The sequence below is a fragment of the Rhizophagus irregularis genome, chromosome 11 (genome assembly GCF_026210795.1).
Source record: "Rhizophagus irregularis chromosome 11, complete sequence".
NCBI lineage: Eukaryota > Fungi > Glomeromycota > Glomeromycetes > Glomerales > Glomeraceae > Rhizophagus > Rhizophagus irregularis.
In genome coordinates, this window is record NC_089439.1 from 3,964,801 (window position 1) to 3,985,098 (window position 20,298).

Consider the following 20,298-nt stretch of genomic DNA (forward strand, 5'->3'; position numbering starts at 1 on the left):
TTAATATCCTTAAAAAGAGCTCTTACACAATGCTTAAATACCTTTTTCAGTGCTACGCTCTATGACGTTTAAATGGTTTGATCGATCGACGGATTAATCAGCGTACATATTATGTCAGTCTGACGATCTTTTTTAGATAAGGTTTTATTTTTCGAGAAAAAATGAAAATAACTGACAAGATAAATAATAATCTTGAAACTTCTCAACCTTTTTATTCTTTTGAATACTTCCCTCCTAAAACAGACGAAGTGAGTATTGAAAGAACTTTTATATCACTATTAAGTATTTTATAATAATCAAGTTTTCTTATATAGGGTCTGAATAACCTTTATGACAGACTTAAGCGTATGTCCCACTTGGACCCTCTCTTTGCCTCGTTCACGTGGGGCGCAGGAGGGAGTACCATAGACAGGACAACAGAAATGTGTGCGACAGCTCAGAGCCTTTATGGGTTAGAAAGTTGTATGCACTTAACGTGCACAAACGTTGTGAGAGGAACAATAGAGAAGGCTATGAAAGTTAGTTAGTTTTATTTATAGAATTTATTCCATGGATTCGGTATTATTTAACGAATTAAATTAATTTTACATTATTACAATTGCCTAATTGATAATAGGAAGCAAAAAGTGCAGGCATTCAGAATATTTTAGCATTGCGTGGTGGTAAGCAAAGTATTGAAAATATATCATGAAAATATTATAATTCATTTTATTCACGCGTCTTTAATTAGATCCACCGCGAGGCCAGGAATACTGGACATCATGTGATAGTGATTTTACGCATGCGATTGATTTAGTAAGATTTATTAGGAAAGAGTATGGGGATTATTTTTGTATTGGAGTCGCAGGTATTAATTCTACAACTTTCTTAAGTTTTTACATCATTTTATTCATATTATAAACATTTTTTTTAGGTTATCCTGAAGGAAATCCGGATTCTGAAAATAAAGAGCAAGATTTAAAGTTTTTAAAGGAAAAAGTGGATGCGGGTGCTGATTTTATTATTACACAATTATTTTATGATGTGAACACATTTGTGGAATGGAGGGATGAATGCCGAAAAAACGGTAGATATCATATCATAATTTAAAGCATAAAATTATTTTAACTGACCGATTGCTTTTATTAAATGATAGGTATAAATGTGCCTATTATTCCAGGTATTATGCCAATTCAGGGATATAATAGTTTTCGGAGAATAACAAACCTTTGCAAAATACATATACCCGCGGAGATATTAAATGTTTTAGAACCAATCAAAGTACGATTATTGTTCAATATTATTCATTGTTGCAAAATTATTCAAAATATTTACATTTATACCCTCTCAAATTTATTTTATTTGCACTATAGCATGACGACCAAGCGGTTAAAGATTATGGCGTTACACTAGCTGTTTCTATGATATCTAAATTACGTAATGAACATAATACACGAGGTTTTCATTTATGTACTATGAATTTGGAAAAATCGGTACGATTGATCTTGGAGATATTAGGATTTGTGCAGACGGAAGAAGAAAGAAATTTACGACGTCTAAGTAGACGACGTTCGAGTGCTGGTTTTGGGCCAAATGATATTATAAGACAGGTATGATAATCTGTGTAATATTTTAAGTAAATTCATATTTGCTTTTAATCTTTGGATTCCTTAATTAATAGGAACCTGATGGTTCACTTCCAACTGCGAAACCAGTGATATGGAAGGAACGAAGTGTAGATTATTTAGGTAGACCGGAAGATTGGGATAATTTTCCAAATGGACGGTGGGGAGACGCAAGATCTCCTGGTATGTATGACACAGTTGACACAGTGAATAATAAATATTGATTCACTTCATAGTAATTTTAAATTAAAACTTTTTTTACTTTTTTTTAAAAGCCTTTGGTGAATTGGATGGATACGGCGTGTCCCTAAGAATTCCTGTATGTAAATAATAACGTGTTTCATATTCTTGTACTTTTTTTTAATTTAGACTCATCTTTTTTATTTTTAGCCTGAACAAGCATTGGGATACTGGCAAAGACCAATGACACTAGATGATTTGAAACAAGTTTTTAAGTCTTATATACTTGGCGAAATTCCTGCATTACCGTGGTACGAAGAACCACTTTATGCGGAAACTGAAGCAATTCGATCAAAGCTTGTTCATCTTAATGAACTTGGATTTTTAACAGTTAGTTCACAACCGGCTGTTAATGGAGCAAGAAGCGATGATCCTATCTATGGTTGGGGTCCAAGAGGAGGTTATGTATATCAAAAAGCATTTGTTGAATTTTTTGTAAGTCCCGAAAATTTCGAGGAATTGGTTGAAAAAATAAAAGGAAATCCTTGGGTTACTTATTGCGCTTCAAATAGAAATGTAAGTAAAATAACACAGTATTTTTTAAAATATTTTAATATTAATTATTTTGAATATTTTTAGGGAGATTTTAGAAGTAATACAAAAGATGATTCACCATCTGCTGTTACTTGGGGAGTTTTTCCCGGTAAAGAAATTGTACAACCGACAATAATCGCAAAAGTTTCATTTAATACTTGGAAGGTATGTAATAATTTTCTTTTTTTAGAGGAACAAACTAATTGAATTAATAATACTTTTTCTTTTTATCTGTATTTTACTCATATCATCATATTACAAATAATTTAGGATGAAGCATATGCCCTATGGACAGAATGGGAACATTTATATCCGAAAGATTCACCTTCACAAAGATTATTAAAGGACATTGGAGATAATTGGTGGTTAGTTAATCTTGTATATCATAATTATGTAAATTCCGAAGAGATTTGGGAAATATTTTTTAAATCATAAATAATAAATTATAAAATAATTTATAATTTATTATAAATCTAAAATTATTTGCTTAGCCGTATTAAATACTAAATAATTATATATATGTAACATATTTATGTAAATACTAAAATGTATTATTATTATTGAACATTGAAATAATAATTGTATTAATACAGCTTTTTTAAAAAATCCAATTTTAAATTCACGTGATTAATTAAAGAACGTTTTTTATTTATATGATTTTAATATACCATAAATTTTATTAAACTTTTTAAGACTTATTTGGTAAATATCACAATATGTTAAGTTGATAATCTCCTTAGATAATCAAACTTTATTTTATTGCTGATGTAGATAATCTTACAAGTTTTTTTGAATTTAATTAAAGTTTAAACCTAATTTTTTTCAACTTCTCTTGTACAATATATCTTGATTATTAAATTTGTTTTTTTTTGTTATAAAAAACAAAAAAAAAAGAATTTATTATTAAGTTTGAAATAAATTTTACTTGTTTAACAATTCAATTCAATATATCATATGTTTATATTTAGCAAAGAATCTTAAATTTTATTTTCTTTTAAAATTTTCAAAAATTTTCAAGTCAAATAGTTCAAAAAAAAAAAATAAAAGTTTTTGTTATATACATACATACATTCCTCCACCTTTTTTTCAAAAAAAAAAAAAAGTGTCCGATTTAAATCCTTTCATTATATCAAAAAGATAATAAATTGTTCAATTGTATAGAAATATATTATTAATAAGACCTCTGAAAAAATACAATAAGATATATTTCTGATTTCATCTTTCTTAACTTTTCTTTCCCAATCAATTTTTCTACAATCTCTCAAGATCTTTGTTCATCTTCAACAATTCCATCTGTAAGAAAACATTTATATATGTATTTATATTAATAACAATTTGCACAACATACTACAATTTCAAATTCATCAACTTACCTTCAAAGTTAGGATGAGGATGAGTCATATTATGTTTTTTCCAATGGTAAGTAGATTTAAATTCTTTACCACAATCTTCATATTTACATTTAAATTTGATGGCAGTACCATCACTCATTTTTTTATGAGTTTTAAACATATGTCTAGATAAGCTGTCTGGATGAAAAAATTTTTTATCACAACCAATTTCATTACAATTAAAAGTTTTATCTTTTGAATGTTTTCTATAGTGAGCGACCAAATGTTTAAATTTATCAAAAGACTTAGTACAACCAATTTCAGTGCATTTAAAAGCTTTATCTACAGTAGGCAAATTGATAATTTGTTTTTCGTGAGATTCTTTATGCTTTTCTAAACTTGATAATAATGAAAATGATCGGACACATCCTGTTATGTCACATTGATATATAGGAGTTGCCCTTTCTTTCTTTTTATTACTGCTAGAAGATGATGATGACGTATCATTTCCAGAAGAGTTATCCTGATTCGTCTGTGCGTGATATCGTCTGATATGATTGTTTAAACTATTCTGTGACTTGAATAATGTCCAACATTTTGGGAATTTACAAGCCCACATTATTTGACCTTCATGTACTACAACTTCTTTAAGATGTTGATCAGTATCTTCTGCTTGTTGAAGAGCTGATAATGTTGTAGAAGGGTATGATCTTGTCATGGGTAAATTAATTAAAGTAGTAGGGAGTGTAGTCGAAGTTAATGGTGATTGTAGATAACTTGTAGCCGGAACAACATTATTAGTGAAAGTATTAGTAATGGTAGGTGTAGAGTCAAATGATTGAGAAGCTTGCGAAGTAGTCATAGTCGTATTTGAACTTGTATTATTATTTGTACTCATAATTTGTTTTTCCGTATTTATTATATTCTGACAATGATTCGATAATTCCCATACACGTTTACCCCTTTTTTTTTTAAAAAAAGAATTTAAGATACTCGAAATATCATTTCGGTAAATTTCGATAAAAAACAAAAAACTTTTTATTTTTTTCCTAAAAAAAAAAGAAAAAGAAAAAGAAAACTTACCTTTAAGAAATTTACTTAAAAAAATTTCATCATTCAAAAGAAGGGAGTTTTTTAAATCAAGAGTGAAATGTTAAAAAAAAATAAAAAAAGTAGTATCGAAAGAAAAAAATTTGAGAGAGAAAGAGAGAGAGGGAAATAAACGATTCAAACGATAAAAAGCGTCATTGCGGCTGATTACATAATTTCGGCTAAAAAACGAGGTATAATAACCGATATCACATGATATAACGTCATAAAATTATTTTCGCGTACATACAGTATATTTGTGCTTACTGTACTGTCTGTACATGTATTAATAATAATAATAAAATTATTTATTTTACCTCGGCCGGTAACAGGCCTTAAAAATGTTTTTTTTTTTATTAGGACATAATTTTTTAAATATCGTTAAATTCATCAATATTTTTTATCCAATCACAAACATTAGTATGAAATTTTCCAATACTAGCATATTCTCTTAATAAATCAATTTTATCTTGACCCAACCATTCATTAGCATTATGAAAATATAATTCTAAACCAACAGCAGAAGAAGATAAATCATTTAAATCATAAGGTAAAATAGGAATATCATCAAGAAAATTTTTAAATTCTTTTAAATTACAAATAAATTTACAATAAAAACCCAATAAAGATAATTTTGTAGTTAATTTTTTTGCAATTTTAGGTAACCAAATATTTAAATCTAAATTATTTACCAAAGAATCAATTTCTAAAATTTCCAAATATTTAAAATTTTCCAAAAAATTAATTAAATAATTTACAGTATGAGGAGATACAGAAATAAAAATATCAATTAAATTTGGACAAGAAGATAAAATAATTTCAAATAATAATTGAGCATGTTCAGGATCTTGTTCAATTTCCCATTTTAAGCATAAATATTTAATACTACCATTTGTTTTTAATATAATATTTGATAAATGATATAAATTTATTTTAGTATCTACACATAAACTAAATTCCACAAGTTGAGTATATGCAGGACCATTAGAAAAAGGTTGTAAAGTATTTAATGACCAAAAAGATTTTGTTGTATTAGGAATATGAGAATCTGTTATCCTTAAATTTAAAAGATTCTTGCATTCAGAAAAAATATTTAAAGGTATTGTTCCACCTTGTTTAATCCAAAGATATGTTAAATCTTCATAATTGGATTCTAAAAGATTTTTTAAAGCATTCGTTAAATTTGGCATTTGTTGATCGTTTAAACGAATTTTTAAGAAATGAATTTTTGGTAAAGTATTTAAAAAATTAGATAAATTTTCATCATCATCTTTACATTTAATCATTAATTTATCAATAATATAAAAAAGATTTTTAAATTTATTAAAAAATGAATGAAAATTATTTGTAGTTAATTTTAATAATTCAAGATGTGATCTTTCTGGTAAAATTTCGTTTAAACAATCAAGGTAAGAAAATGATCCAATTCCTTCCGGTATTGTTAATTTATATCGTTTTACTGAACTTTTTTTGGCAATCATTTTAATTAATTCTTGATAAATAATTAATTGTGTATTAGAAACATGTTGATATTTTTTTAAAAAATTTTTCATAACTTGTTGCTGTTGATTTTGTTGCTGCTGTTGTTGTTGCCATTGTTGTTGTTGTTGTTGTTGTTGCTGCTGCTGTTGTTGTTGCCGTTGTTGTTGTTGTCGCTGCTCTTGTTCTTGTTCAATTATAACTTTACGAATCCAATTTGCTACTGCCGTAAATAATGTTGTAAATTCTATTCCCTTTAAATATATTATATAATTACATAAAAGTGTATTGTTACTTTCTTTTAATATGTTAACTTTTTCTAATCCATTTTGTCTAATAATAGATTTTGATTGTTGTGAGAGACATGAAACATATATTTCAATTATATTGATCGCTCTAAGATTTCTATCCCGATAAGTTTTTCCAAATGTTTTTTCTAACGGGTTTTCCCATAATATGGGTAATATATTTGTACACCAATATCTATTAACCAATAAACAATTAAATAAATCTGTGTAATTTCCAACTTCTTTAAATATATTTTGAAGAATTTCCGGTGGGAACTGTATCATTTTATTACTTTAAATAAAAGGAAAAGAGAAGAAGAAGAAGAAGAAAGAAGAAGAAAAAAAAATTTTTTTAAAAAAAAGGAAGAAAGCCAACTTAAATTAGTCGAGAAGCTTATTTTGGTGAAACTAAAAAGAAGAATGCGATTATTTAACTTATTGAACCTATTACACGTTACATATCAGGTTTTTTTTTTTCTATTTAAACCAATAAAAAAATTTAAAGTTTTTACCTTGTTCTCATTACTTTGTTCTAGGGTTTTAAATTTGGTAATTAATTCATGACAAATTTTGTTAATAATACAATACTTTATAATATAAAGATAATATTTTCGGCTTTAATAAAAAATTTTATTATTAATCGTTCCGAGAATATATAATTATAGTTTAAAATTTTTTTTTTTTTTTCTGTGATCGAGATAAACAGGGGTTTGGTTTCGTTAGCAGGAGCCAATTATTTGTATAATTATATAAATACGGTTTAGAACATTATAAATATAGTTTTATTGTGGCTCGGTATATTTAGAGAATTTGTCCGTTGGTGTAACATTATATCCCAATTTGTTGTATCAAAGATAATCAAAAAAGCAATTCAATAAATACGATTTTGATCTGTTTGTTGTTTCGTTAGCGTATTTCATTGTATTAATGAATTAGATAATGTATATTATTATTATTATTATTAAAAAATGGTCATTAAAACAATACTTCCTTAGATAATATGGAATACTTCAATATTACTATGTTAAATAAATTATTTGGATTTGCAATTTTATTTTTATTTGTGATTATTAAAATTTTTCAAGGGTTTAAAGTGTAAATCCATAATTCTGTAGTTTGAATTGGGTTAGTCGTTTGCATTGGGTTAGCTGTTTGGTCTTGCGTGATGGGCCATCTGTCATTCTGTCAATGATGTGGAATACTTCACTATTAATACGTTGAATTAATTATTTGGATTCTCATTGAAAAATTGAAATCTTTCGTAATTTTAAAAGTGACAAAAATCGGTTTTTTTAGTTGCGTTGTCTACATGACATCTAAATAATTATTGTGGATTAGTAATCTCATTCTTTTTACCTTATGGAAATATAGGTTGATTCGTCTACATAGTATGCTTTTGGTTTGATTTGCGGTTTTCGAGTGAAAAGAGCCCTATAGTGGGGAGTCTTACAGTGATGAAAAATCAACACTGGTCAATGTCTCTTCTTGGAATACTTTTTAGAAACATCCATGAATATTACATTATCATAGGTGACTTCCATAAATCCTCAGATTTATAATAACTTTTTACATAGTTTTATCATATCAGATATGTGAGGTCAAATATACAGGTCACGATACTATTGATATGTACTTTCTCTTTTTTCTTTGTTGAAAATTCTTAGCTTTTATAAAAACTTACAAAAAATTCTTTCGCTTTTATTTAGTCTTTGATAATTCGATGCTGTAAAGCATAGATTGTAAATACAAAGGTTCCGGCCATCGTTGTCTGCAACCTGTATAATGAATATGAAAGCAAAAAATTCACACTACTAGAGAATATTATGATTTAATTATTTTGTAATTTAAAATCCATGATGCTAGGAAAACAACTGGGCGCTATAAGGCTATATAAAAGTATTTGTCCTCTTTATTTTGTAATTTAAAATCCATGATGCTAGGAAAACAACTGGGCGCTATAAGGCTATATAAAAGCATTTTTCCTCTTTTATGATTTAATTATTTTGTAATTTCTTAAAATCTATAATGCTAATTAGGATTAGGTGAAGAATCGCTAATACTCATTCTAACTTCTCCGACTCATGAAATAGAAACGTGATATTTCGTTGTCTCTATTGGAAGGTTTCGTACAAGTTGTAAATATGTAGAGTAATATTAGTTGGATCATTGGAAAGTGGACCGCACATGTTTTTCTGATCACTTTAAGTAGTTATCAGTTGTTGAATCGGCCAGCATGATCTAAAGGTTCTTTATAAAGCTATCTAACGGATATGCTATAGAAAATCGAGAGAAATATCCGAAGTGATAAGAGAAATAAGTTCCAGTATTGGACCTGACCGCCTGAGAACTGAGTAATACTATTATGAACTACTGAGATCTGAGTAATATTATTATGAACCTTACATACCTTGTTCTTATTATAACGAAACTTATAGGTAAATGCACGCATTATGTACTCTTTAAGTGCACACCTGATTCGGTCTCAAGTTTATATGACTTTTTCACACATGTAGCTCAAAGGTAGAGCAGCCGCCTTTTAAGCGGTTTTGTTGGGAATGATCTATAGTCCCAAGGAATGTTACATTTATAGTCAAAAATATGAAACTTGACCACACACATGTGACCTTCACATTATATACTAATATACAATATAAATGGATCAAGAACAATATAATTATAGTGTATTCCTATTCTTTATAATTTTATAAAGTTTTACATTAATAAGTCGATCCTGAGACTTTGATATGATCGCGTATAACTGACGTAGCCCAACATTCCCCGAACATTCTCATCCATTGATCTTGATATCTCCTGCCACCATGTCCAGAGAGGGTCTTAAAGTGAACTCTGACGGTTCTAAGAGCCGCCGCTTGACTGGTTTCCCGACTGATTGCAAGTTTGCTTTTATACGATGAATCTTTTGTTGCACGATAGACGCTTTGTGTGCGAGATGATTTAAATTGGTTAGACCGGCGTTTCTGCATTGAATAATTTGTTGGTTTCATTTTCTCTCCGTATGAACATTACCTTTCCTAAAAAATTTTTTATTATTTCTAATAAATAAAATTAATTCCATATGGATTAGTTCAGAAATATGTATTACTCCATTATATTCAATTTTTTGGCCGAGTGGCATGAATGTAACTATGAAAATAATTGTGACAATAAATTATGTATTAAATTTTTATAGTCTAAACTTTAATTGATAGAATTTTAGCTGTCATTTCAAAAGGATTAAATAAGATTGATACGATTAATAATTACATAAATATGTTCCCTTATAAAGTAGTCCTATTCGATCGTACTACTTTTTGAAAAATTCAGTAAGCAAGAACTTTTTAAAAAAATTAACTAAAATTAAATCTTCTTGAATTAATATGAATATATTATGATACGATTGAATAATTATGTTTCTCTTATAAAATAGTAGTTACCTTTCTCTTCTTTTCGATCGTACTACTTGGATGATGACCTTTTTTGGCCTCGTCAACCTTTTTACTCATTCGATTACTATCAGTTAAGTTACAATATAATTGGTCAAAAAGGATATGATTGTTAAAATCCTTGTAATCCTTGTGTATCCAAAAGTTTACATTATTCATTATGAAATTTATTTATGGTTAGAAAAAAAATAAGATTTAACCCAATAAAATCCGTTAAAATCCAATAAAATCCAATCGAATCCAATAAAATCCGTTAAACCCAATAAATCCTAATAAAATCCAATAAAATCCAATAAAATCCAATAAAATCCAATAAAATCCAATAAAATCCGTTAAAATCCGTCAAATCCGTTAAAATCCGCACGCAACATAAATTCGCAACATTAAGATCAAAAAATTGTAATTTTTATTAAGTTCGCTTTAACTTCAATAAAAAAAAAAAATTTCTTAATTATTCTGTACTTTTAATAATGGATATTTAAGAACGATTATTTGATATTCAATATATATAGTTTTCTCATACAATCTTAAGAGCTTAAATGATTTGTGAATTACAATTTATTTTTAAGAACGATTATTTGACGTAATTTTATAATTATGCCCATACAATCTTAATAAAATTTTTAATGATTGTAACCAATTATTTGATTACAATTTATTCATAAAGAATAATTATTTTCCCATATACAATCTTAAGAGCTAAATTTTCTTAAGAACAATAATTTTCCTATATAAAATCTTAAGAACTAAATTTTCGTATTATTAACATTTCTTCTATTATTACTCATATATTTATGAGTACTTTTATGTATACCAAATTCTCTTCCTGTCTTAAATATTTGTCCACAACAGGAATAAGTACGAACGGTACCAGGATTTCTTTTTCTTTTCGTTTGTCTTGAAGTCCTCCTTTTCGGTTTCTTCTTAATATAATTATCATGAACTTTTTCATCATGAAGTTGTACTTTATTCGTATGGAATGAAACTCTATTGCTTAACTTGTAAATAAACTTATGATCATTTTTAATATGTTTCTCCCTAGAATTTATATCAGAAAATTCCTTATCACATTGAGTACATTTTAATAATTTAACATTACTAATATCAAAAAAATCAACGTGATTAAAAGAATCCCTCTCATCATTTGAAGAATAATCATTATTATCTTGTATTTTCGTAAAATCCTTAGAAGCTGAATGATAAAATTCTAAAATTTTTTGAACTCTTTCCACAGTCAAAGTTGAAGATTTCGACTTAAATTTATAATCGGACAATCTTTCGTTATTATTATTAATATTAAAATGATGATGAACGGATTCTTCCTTAGGTATGGACATATTAAGTAAGGTTACATTATGTATGGAAACATTACTGACATTAGGTATATTAGATACATTAGGTAAATCTCCATCCAAAGGTTTATCCTCTAAAGGAATCGAAAGATTCCTAAGTTTGGTAAACTTATTTTGATCATCAACAGGTTTAGTCGAAACATCTTTGCTCGGTATGTTTTGTACGTTTTGTACGTTTTGTACGTTTTGTACGTTCAATCTTCTATTCTCAAATTTATTCAACATCAAATTATTATTTACATTCTTCAAAGAATTATTAAATTCTAATGAAGATTTTTTGGGAATAGAACGTACATAAGAGAATTCATCATCCTTTTTGGTGATAATGGAATCATTTTGTCGTTGAATTTCACATGATGATTTTGTAAGATCAATAAAAGGACAACAAGAACGATTTTGGGATACTAACTTTTCTTTTTTGTTGATCCTATTAAACAAGAGATCATAATGAAATAATGAATAAAATTGGTTGTTCCCATGAAATCTCTCAGTCGTATCTTTTTTAAGAATAGAATTCTCATGTATATGATTGATTCCTAAATATGAAAATCCTCGATTAATTTCTCTCATTTCTTTTTGATTAGAAGAATCAAAAGTTTGACGATAAGAATAAATTTGATTCAATTCAAATAATGAAGGAAATCCATATTGAAAACAAGAGTTATCAAGTTTAACGGGAGAACCATTTTCAGGAGATACCATCCTTTTAATAGAATCATTCGAATTATTTGATCGTAAAGAAGGTTTCTCTTGATTTTTCCATATTGAATCATTCAAAGTTAAACCAAAGATATCTTGCTTTTTCTAAAAAAGGAAGATTATATAATAACAAATAAATAAAAATAATATATTAACAAATAATTCCATTGAACAAATAATGACACTTTTTTTTTAAAAAAAAAAATAATAATAATAATAATAATAATAGTAATAATAAATAAAATAAAAATAAAAATTATAAACAAATAAATATAATAATTATAACTTACTCGTACAAAAGACATTTTTTTTTCCCCCATAAAAAAAAAAAAAAAAGAGAAAAAATTTTTTTTTTAATGAAAAAAGTATTTATATATAAGAAAAAAGAGTGAAAGAGTGGGTAATTTACTCATTTGACTTGTAACCACTAAAACAGGTTATCAAAAATAGGAATATTGTAACACCATTTGTAGTTCGTGAGAAATTTTTTTATAATCATATGACCTTCCAAAGTAGTTTTTCCGCATCATAAAATTCATAGATATTTCCTCTTTATTTTTTTCTTTGTAAACGTTAATAATAATTGTGTAAACCTTTCAGGTTTATTTCCAGTTAAATATTGTACTACTTTTTTTTTTTTTTTTTCATTACAATACAAAATTATAATATTCATATGAATATCCTTACATAAAAATATTTAGGTTGATCATGTCTATCATATCTTAATATGTAAGAATGAAGAAAATGAGACGAAGAGAGACAAATCATTTTATTTAATAAATAGCCTTTGAAAAATCAAAATATTTTTAATTTTTTTTTTTTTTTTAAAAAAAAAGGATATAAAAAATATATATAATAATTTTTTATTTTGTTTTGAATCGGAAATATATATAAAAAAACGCGAATTTTAAAAAAATCCTTTCACGTAAATTAAATAAAAATGGGTAGATGTAAATCTTCCAAAAGAATTACCACTCATCGAAAATCTAAAAATTCCATTCAAGGCATTGAAAAGTCCAATAAGACTTCTAATACTAACGATAAAGATGTTAAGGGAGTTTCTGACATCATAGATCACAATTTAGATGGTAACTTATACATATTCATATATACATATACATATACATATACATATACATATACATACATACATACATACATACTCATGTGTTTGACCTTATAATTGATCATTTTTATAGTAATCTTTGTTGGAGTAGTCCCATCTTGTAAGAATGCCGCGAGGAAGGAGCATTATTATTGTAGTTCAAGTAATCAGTTTTATAAATTATTGCATGAAAGTGGTAAGATATTGCGAACTTTCAAAATGCTTTTAATTTCAAACTTTGAAAAATTTCATTTCTTCCGTTTTTCTTTTTTTTAAGGATTTACTGAAAGAAAACTTAAGCCTGAAGAAGATGGATCATTGTTAAATTATAAGATTGGATTGATGAATATTCGTACCAAATTCACTCAAAAGAATCTTGTAAATTATCTTTTTAATTATCTTATCTTTCGATCTCTGATATCTGATATACCTGATAACTGATAATTTTGATAATTTGATATTCATTATTTTTAATAGATTGATCCTAAAGAAGAGATTAGAGAAGAAATCGAAACTTTTATTGAAAAAATAAGAAAATACAAACCAAAATTCATTTGTTTTAATGGAAAAGATGGATTTGCCACTTTTATGTCAATTAAAAATGATGTGGCAATTAATAAAAAATATGAATTTGGATTTAAAAATGATGATAAAATTGATTGGATTGATGAAAATGGTTTTACAAAGATTTATTTATTACCATCAACTGGAGGTTTAAATAGTTCTTTTCGTTATGATGAGAAGAAAGAATTTGCAAAAGAATTAAAATCATTGATTAAATCTGATAACGATGACGTTGATGACGCTGATGACGTTAAAATTATTGATAATGATGAATAATGACTAAAAATATATATATCTTTTATTTGTATTATCATATAATAATTAATTTTTATAAGTATTAATGGTATAAAAGAATAAATCATATGAAAGTTGTCAGTTAAGTGACGAAATAAAAAATACACGTGATGAAACTTTAAAATAGTAAAATTTATTGTGTAAAAATGATGATTATCTTTTTTTCTTTTTTTTCTTTTTTTTTTTGACAATGGTGAATTGATCTATCATAAAGCTTCGAGAGAAAAAAAATTAAAGTAGTTTAAGACTAAAAAAAATTCTCATTTAACTTTCTATATACAGATCAAATTAAAATAAATCTTATTTTTACGTCAAAGCTCAATGAAAGTTTCTTTTCAAGTAAACAAAATATCGTGCTTAAAAACGTAACCGTTACACGATAAATTCTTCACGTTTTCTATTACCCTTCCTTTTTTTTTTAAAAAAAAATTTTTTTTTTTTTTTACACATCTTCCGTGTTTTATATCTTTTTCCTCATATAAAAAGTGGCGATTTATACTCTCCCCCCAAAAAATTATAAAAAAAAAAAACGAATAAATATGTCGGCGAAACTTTCTTTACTTAATCTTCACCTTCGTTTACTTCCAAGTAAAGTTGAGTCTTTTATAGACAAGACGAAAAAAGAATTTAAAGAGGTTGTAAATAGAGATGATTGTTCGGAAGAAGACGTACCACTTGATTTTGATTTAATATTTAGTAATCCAAGAGTTGATTTGTATTCATTTGATATGGAAACTACTCAAAATGAAGTTATGAATGATCCTGAATCTATGGATAATTATGATGATTCCAAGAAACAAAAAAAGGTGACATTATAATCATTTTTTTTTTTATTCTTTTCATATTAAAAATTTATTAAAATTTTTATTATCATTATTAGAAGACAATGTATAATCGTGTCAAGAAACGTATTATTGATCAACTATCCAAGGATAAAATGGATAAAATCAAATCAAAGGAACCCTCAACTTCCAGTAACCTCCCTTCTAATCGTGTAACGTTAGTCAAAGGAATTCGCGTTCACGTTTATTGTGATGATGAAAATGTTAAATTGTAAATATGTTATTTAAAATGATTGATTCTTACATGATTGTAAATATTTTGTTGTAAATGTTTGAATCATTCATATACGCGTTTATATTTGATATTTGTTGAAATATTTGAATATTTGTGTAATATATGTACATAAAAAAAATTATTTTTGCTTAAAACAAAACCTTTTTTCCTTTTTTTTTTTTTACAAAATGTGATTATTGTGATATAAATAATTTTATCGATTCTTTTAAATCATGATCATTTTATGATTATTATTTTTAACTGGGCGAAAGAAAAAAATCATAATAATAATCGATAAAGTTTTTGAACCGTGATAATTTACTAGGTGATAAAGGTGATGAAACGAAATTTTTATATAATTATGTAAACATGATATAAAGTTATTATAATCAATAAATCAATAATGATTATGGGATCATTTGTTTTTCATTTTTTAATTATTGAAAATATCATATGATCTTAATAATTCTCTTATTTTATTAATATATTAATATAAGATCTCTTTTTTTTTTATTTCTTCATTTTCATATTTTTTAATATCTACAATTTTCAACAAAGTATTGTAAATCTTCGATATATAATATACATAATATACATAATATACTAAATTACTAATAAATATATCTTATATATTCCTTTTAGGAAATATCCCTCGATCAATCGATTTAACTTAGGCATGTGCTCAAAGTTACACAAGTTAACCTATAAAAAGTAATTCTAATTTCATTCAATTTTCATTTTGTTTACTTTATACTTTCTTTTTCTTTTACTATTAAAGAAAAAAGAAAAAGAAAAAAATATGCCATCCCTTTTCTTAACAGGAAAACCCAGAGTTGGTAAATCTACTATAATTAGAAATTTGATAAAATATTTACAAACTACTTATTCGGAAACAATTTCAACTCATGGTTTTTATACATCTGAAGTATCAAAAGAACCAAATAATTTTAGGATAGGATTTGACATAATCACAATCGATGGACAAAAAGGTGTACTTTCACGTAAAAAAGAGTATTGGATAGGAAATCCTCCTGATAATAATACACCAAAAGTTGGAAATTATATAATTAATTTAAAAGAATTTGAAAGGTTAGCTATACCTTCAATTACTACTACTATTCATAATAAGGAGAAAAAGATTGAAAAAAATAAATTAGATGTGATCATAATTGATGAAGTTGGTAAAATGGAATGTTTTTCAAATGATTTTAATGAAATTGTTAGAAATTTAGTATTAAAAGATAATGATAGTAAAGGAAATGAAAATATTTTTGTTATTGGTACTGTTGCGATGAATCATGATGGTTTAGCTAAAGAGATTAGAAATAAAGCTGGATTTGGAAATTTTTGTGAATCAAAAGATATAAATAAAAATCTTATAATTTGGGAGGTTACTTATGATAATAGGGATTATATAGTTGATAATATTGTTTATGAATTAGAAAAAATGATTAAATGACGGGAATTTTTAATGGGTAACTTTAATTAATAGGGTTCAATTTATCTAAATTTAGTACATTTAGTTGTCAATTTAGTCAATTAAGTAAATTTAGTCAATTTAGTCGATTTAGTCGATTTAGTCGAAATTTGTTACTGCGCCTCATTTATGGAAAATCGCGTTTATTAGTAAAGTGTTTAATTGTCTTTTATAGCATTTATTATAATAATATTATTATTATTATTAAAAAAAAAGTAAAAAAAAAAATTGTACTTTCATCTATATTTATTCTCAACCCGAATTATTTATCCTTGACAATAAGCTTTTAAATATACTGAAACATCCTTTTCCTCCAAAATTCCCAAAGCTTCAGAAATAACATCTTCCCTACCATTAAATTGTCTAATAATATCTAAACAATGAATCATATCTCTTCTAAGATTAAGTTCTCTTGTATCTTCAGTCCAATACCCACTTCCCCAAGGATCACATAACCAAATATCATCTTCAAAATCATATTTATTATGTCTATGTAAATAAGGTGCCATCCATCTCATAACTAATTCTCTTGTAGGTGTAAGTATTTCTGCTAAACATTCAAATGTTTGAAGATTATAAGAAACACTTGTTAATAAAGTAACAAAAGCATCCATACCACATGCTGAAGTTGGTGCTTCATCCCATACTTTTAATGATAATTCTTCATTAAAAGGTGATGCTGTAGTTGCTGTTCTACGTTTATATGATAACCATAATTCTTGTCCTGGTAATATATTTGATTTTAATATGATTAAAAAATTTCTTTCTTGATGTTCGTTTGGAGCTTGGTAAACTTGTACAAAACGTTCAACGAACCGTCTTAAATCAGCTCCTTTTGGATTCATTTAAAAAAGAAAATCACGGTTTGAAAATTATTTATTAAGATTATTATAGTTAATTATCCAAAGAGTTTAAAAAAAAATTATATATATTTGGTCCTTTTTTTTTTTACGGAAAAAATCTCAAATTATAAAGTATGAAAAAAAAGATTTACGAACTTTTTTTAGTAAAAAAATAAGATCAACAACGTAATACTAATGTAATGAAAGGTGGTACTACCCGTTTTTTTTTTATTGCCGAATCATGCGAATCATGCGATTATAATGACGATGATAGTGTTACCCAATTTATTAGTTTTTAACCATATTTAGGTTGGCTTATTTACTATTTGAAGGAAATAACTTTTATTCGTCAAAAAAATTTATCAAAAAGTAGTATAATATTAAATATTTCTCCGGAATACAGTTTTTTTTTTAAAATTAAAATTTTTACTGACATGCCGATGCATCATTGTATCAATTGTACGACCACCGCGCCGTAATTCGGTAATAATAGTAATAATTTGAAACTTTAATTTCATGTAATAATTATATGACCCGCCACATGAACCTGATCTGAGGCACGATTACATCGGATTACCCTCCGTATTTTATTATATAAATATATTAAATAAAATTAATAAAATTACAAATATAATATTAAATCTATATATAAATTATTATTAAGTTATACATAATAGAAGTTTTTGTAAATAATAAAATTCTTTTTTTAATTAAGTTTTTTTCTTAATTTTAGTAAAGCCGTTCGATAAACTTTAATATATTCTTCAATAGGTCCACCAGGTCTATTCCATCCTAATTTTAATGCATCTTTAATTATTTTTCTAATAAAAATTTCTTTTTCTATAGGATTATTATTTAATCTTATCATATCATCTACAGAATTATTTAATGCTATTTTCATTTCGTTAATTGAAAGTTCGGAATTATTTTCATCTTTTAAATTATATAAATAAGAATTATAATTATTCATATTTGTCTTATTAACTAAATATTCTTTTAATTTTTCGGATCCAATACTAACTATTGGACTTCCAAATAATAATCCTTCAGCTGCTGCCATTAACCCAAAACTTTCCGTTTTACTTGGTACAAATAATATATCTGCTGCTGTTCTATATAAATTTCCCCAACTCAATTTAAAATCTACATCGTCTATAATTACAAGATTATTGGGATAATAGTTTACAAGATGTTTTAATGAACTTATAGGAAAACCACTATCTTCCATAATTATAAATTTAATATTTTTTGATACTAAAAGATCTATCGCCGCTTGGAAAAATTCTAATCCTTTAGTGTACTGAAAATTTCCAATAAATAAAACTATTGTACGATTTAAATCTTCCTTTAATAGTAATCCTTCTCTGACTAAATGAAGTTTTGCGTTAAATTTTGATGTGGTAATAAGTGATTGTGTAGAATTTTCTATTGATTCGGCATATAAAAGAGCTGGATCAAAATTGTGAATGTTTTTTGGAAAATTCGAATTGGTTTCTACTAACAGTATATCATTAAATGGATTATATAAATTAAAATCAAGTCCATTTGAGATACCAATCCACTCTCCTTTAATAGCTCTTTTAAGAATACTTGGTATTATAAGTTCTTTTGCATAGAAATCCATCGAGTCTTCAACCATTTCTTGAGCGATAATTTTGGAAGTAAAAGTTACCATTTGTGCTTGATCGATTCCAATTGCTGATGTATACAATTGACGCCCATTAAAATATTGTGATCTTACTTTAGGATAATTTTTTAATTCTATAAATTTCTGTACATTAACGATCGAATTTGAATATAAATGTTCTTTAAGATGATCATGTATAGTATAAACAATTGATGGTGGTGCCATTTTAAATTTTCCTCCTACATATAATGATTTCATAAATTCAATTACAAGAGCATTTGGTGATCCATGAAGGTGCACAACATCTACACCTCTAGCTTCCTTTAAATCAAAAAGTGGTGTATCGATATCCGTATTAAGATATGTAATCAGTTCAGCAGCTGCCTTACAAAAAAATATATCTTGCCAATCTTGTGATAATGGATATCGTGAAGAATAAATTCCCGTAGCATCATCAGCTATAAAAGATAAATCAAGAGGAAATACGCCTTTTGGTGATCCAATTAAGTAAACTTGAACCGAACGAGGTTCCGAAAGGTTCGTGATCTTACCATTTGGATCATCTGGATTACTCGTAATATTCCACAAAAATCTGTGAACAAAAAATTTTACAGGTTTCCATTTTTGATGACTATCACGAATTTGTACTTCTAGTTGAGCAAATTTTTGTAACCTATATAATCTCTTTATAAAAGAATAATAAGGTATTATCACATTCACATCAAGTGAACCATTATTCGCTTGTGATGATGCCAAACTTGTTACTACTTGACCCACATTACTCAATGTTGCTGGTCCAAATTCTTTACTAACGTGATAAATTGTTGTACCTTCTATCAATTCAGCTGGTATATTTTGATCTAATCCAATATATGGTATCGAATCATATTTCTGTTTTTCTATAAAAATTTAAATTTATTTAATATATATTTATATGTAATATATATTATATACATATAAATAAAAATATTTTTTTAAAATATTATATAATACTCTTACCTATTAAAAGTTGGTGATATTCCCCTCCAGGGAATATTGGACTTAAAATAGTATGAAATAAAGCAAGACAAAAAATTAATAAAATAAAAAATATAATAGGTTTATATCTTCTTTTTTCAAATAAAGATGATATTTTATTAACGGTACGCTTAAAAAAAGAGGACCTATTCGCAAATGAAGATTTTAAAGGATTATGTTCAGATGGTACACGAATACTTGGTGAAACTGATCGTGTTCTAGCTTTCAAAGGTTTCATATTATTATTATTATTATTTT

At 26.2% G+C, this 20,298-nt stretch overlaps 8 protein-coding genes across 8 annotated transcripts; 4 read left to right on the top strand and 4 right to left on the bottom strand.

Moving 5' to 3' along the window:
* Nucleotides 1-161: 161 nt before the first annotated feature.
* Nucleotides 162-3,000, top strand: OCT59_003347 (uncharacterized protein; the record flags this gene model as incomplete). The annotated part of the gene is made up of 12 exons (XM_025318079.2): nt 162-248; nt 315-518; nt 617-662; nt 731-847; nt 914-1,066; nt 1,136-1,260; nt 1,353-1,589; nt 1,661-1,787; nt 1,880-1,923; nt 1,995-2,360; nt 2,424-2,543; nt 2,649-3,000. The coding sequence occupies 12 exons, from the start codon at nt 162-164 to the stop codon at nt 2,811-2,813; spliced, it is 1,791 nt and encodes a 596-aa protein (XP_025177012.1). The 3' UTR covers nt 2,814-3,000.
* Nucleotides 3,001-5,105: 2,105 nt separating this feature from the next.
* OCT59_003348 (uncharacterized protein) lies at nt 5,106-6,937 on the bottom strand. Its single transcript, XM_025308551.2, has one exon. It carries the CDS (start codon nt 6,847-6,849, stop codon nt 5,170-5,172), a length of 1,680 nt encoding a protein of 559 aa, XP_025177010.1. The 5' UTR covers nt 6,850-6,937; the 3' UTR covers nt 5,106-5,169.
* Nucleotides 6,938-9,281: 2,344 nt separating this feature from the next.
* On the bottom strand, nt 9,282-9,569 carry OCT59_003349 (uncharacterized protein; the record flags this gene model as incomplete). Its single annotated transcript, XM_066145557.1, has 1 exon — nt 9,282-9,569. One exon carries the CDS (start codon nt 9,567-9,569, stop codon nt 9,282-9,284), a length of 288 nt encoding a protein of 95 aa, XP_065996268.1.
* Nucleotides 9,570-12,998: 3,429 nt separating this feature from the next.
* Nucleotides 12,999-14,112, top strand: OCT59_003350 (uncharacterized protein; the record flags this gene model as incomplete). Its single annotated transcript, XM_025330424.2, has 4 exons — nt 12,999-13,146; nt 13,258-13,359; nt 13,441-13,541; nt 13,641-14,112. The coding sequence occupies 4 exons, from the start codon at nt 12,999-13,001 to the stop codon at nt 14,001-14,003; spliced, it is 714 nt and encodes a 237-aa protein (XP_025177008.1). The 3' UTR covers nt 14,004-14,112.
* A 448-nt stretch (nt 14,113-14,560) lies between these two features.
* OCT59_003351 (uncharacterized protein) lies at nt 14,561-15,078 on the top strand (the record flags this gene model as incomplete). Its single annotated transcript, XM_066145558.1, has 2 exons — nt 14,561-14,827; nt 14,902-15,078. 2 exons carry the CDS (start codon nt 14,561-14,563, stop codon nt 15,076-15,078), a joined length of 444 nt encoding a protein of 147 aa, XP_065996269.1.
* Nucleotides 15,079-15,818: 740 nt separating this feature from the next.
* On the top strand, nt 15,819-16,798 carry OCT59_003352 (uncharacterized protein). Its single transcript, XM_025326250.2, has one exon. It carries the CDS (start codon nt 15,877-15,879, stop codon nt 16,534-16,536), a length of 660 nt encoding a protein of 219 aa, XP_025177007.1. The 5' UTR covers nt 15,819-15,876; the 3' UTR covers nt 16,537-16,798.
* OCT59_003353 (uncharacterized protein) lies at nt 16,670-17,493 on the bottom strand. The gene has a single exon (XM_025318076.2). It carries the CDS (start codon nt 17,397-17,399, stop codon nt 16,821-16,823), a length of 579 nt encoding a protein of 192 aa, XP_025177006.1. The 5' UTR covers nt 17,400-17,493; the 3' UTR covers nt 16,670-16,820.
* A 457-nt stretch (nt 17,494-17,950) lies between these two features.
* On the bottom strand, nt 17,951-20,278 carry OCT59_003354 (uncharacterized protein; the record flags this gene model as incomplete). The annotated part of the gene is made up of 2 exons (XM_025330423.2): nt 17,951-19,922; nt 20,023-20,278. 2 exons carry the CDS (start codon nt 20,276-20,278, stop codon nt 18,103-18,105), a joined length of 2,076 nt encoding a protein of 691 aa, XP_025177005.1. The 3' UTR covers nt 17,951-18,102.
* Nucleotides 20,279-20,298: the final 20 nt, after the last annotated feature.

Bases quoted from the DNA above. Each gene is read 5' to 3' on its own strand.
- OCT59_003348 (XM_025308551.2), bottom strand. From the start codon at position 6,849: ATGATACAGTTCCCACCGGAAATTCTTCAAAATATATTTAAAGAAGTT.
- OCT59_003352 (XM_025326250.2), top strand. From the start codon at position 15,877: ATGCCATCCCTTTTCTTAACAGGAAAACCCAGAGTTGGTAAATCTACT.
- OCT59_003353 (XM_025318076.2), bottom strand. From the start codon at position 17,399: ATGAATCCAAAAGGAGCTGATTTAAGACGGTTCGTTGAACGTTTTGTA.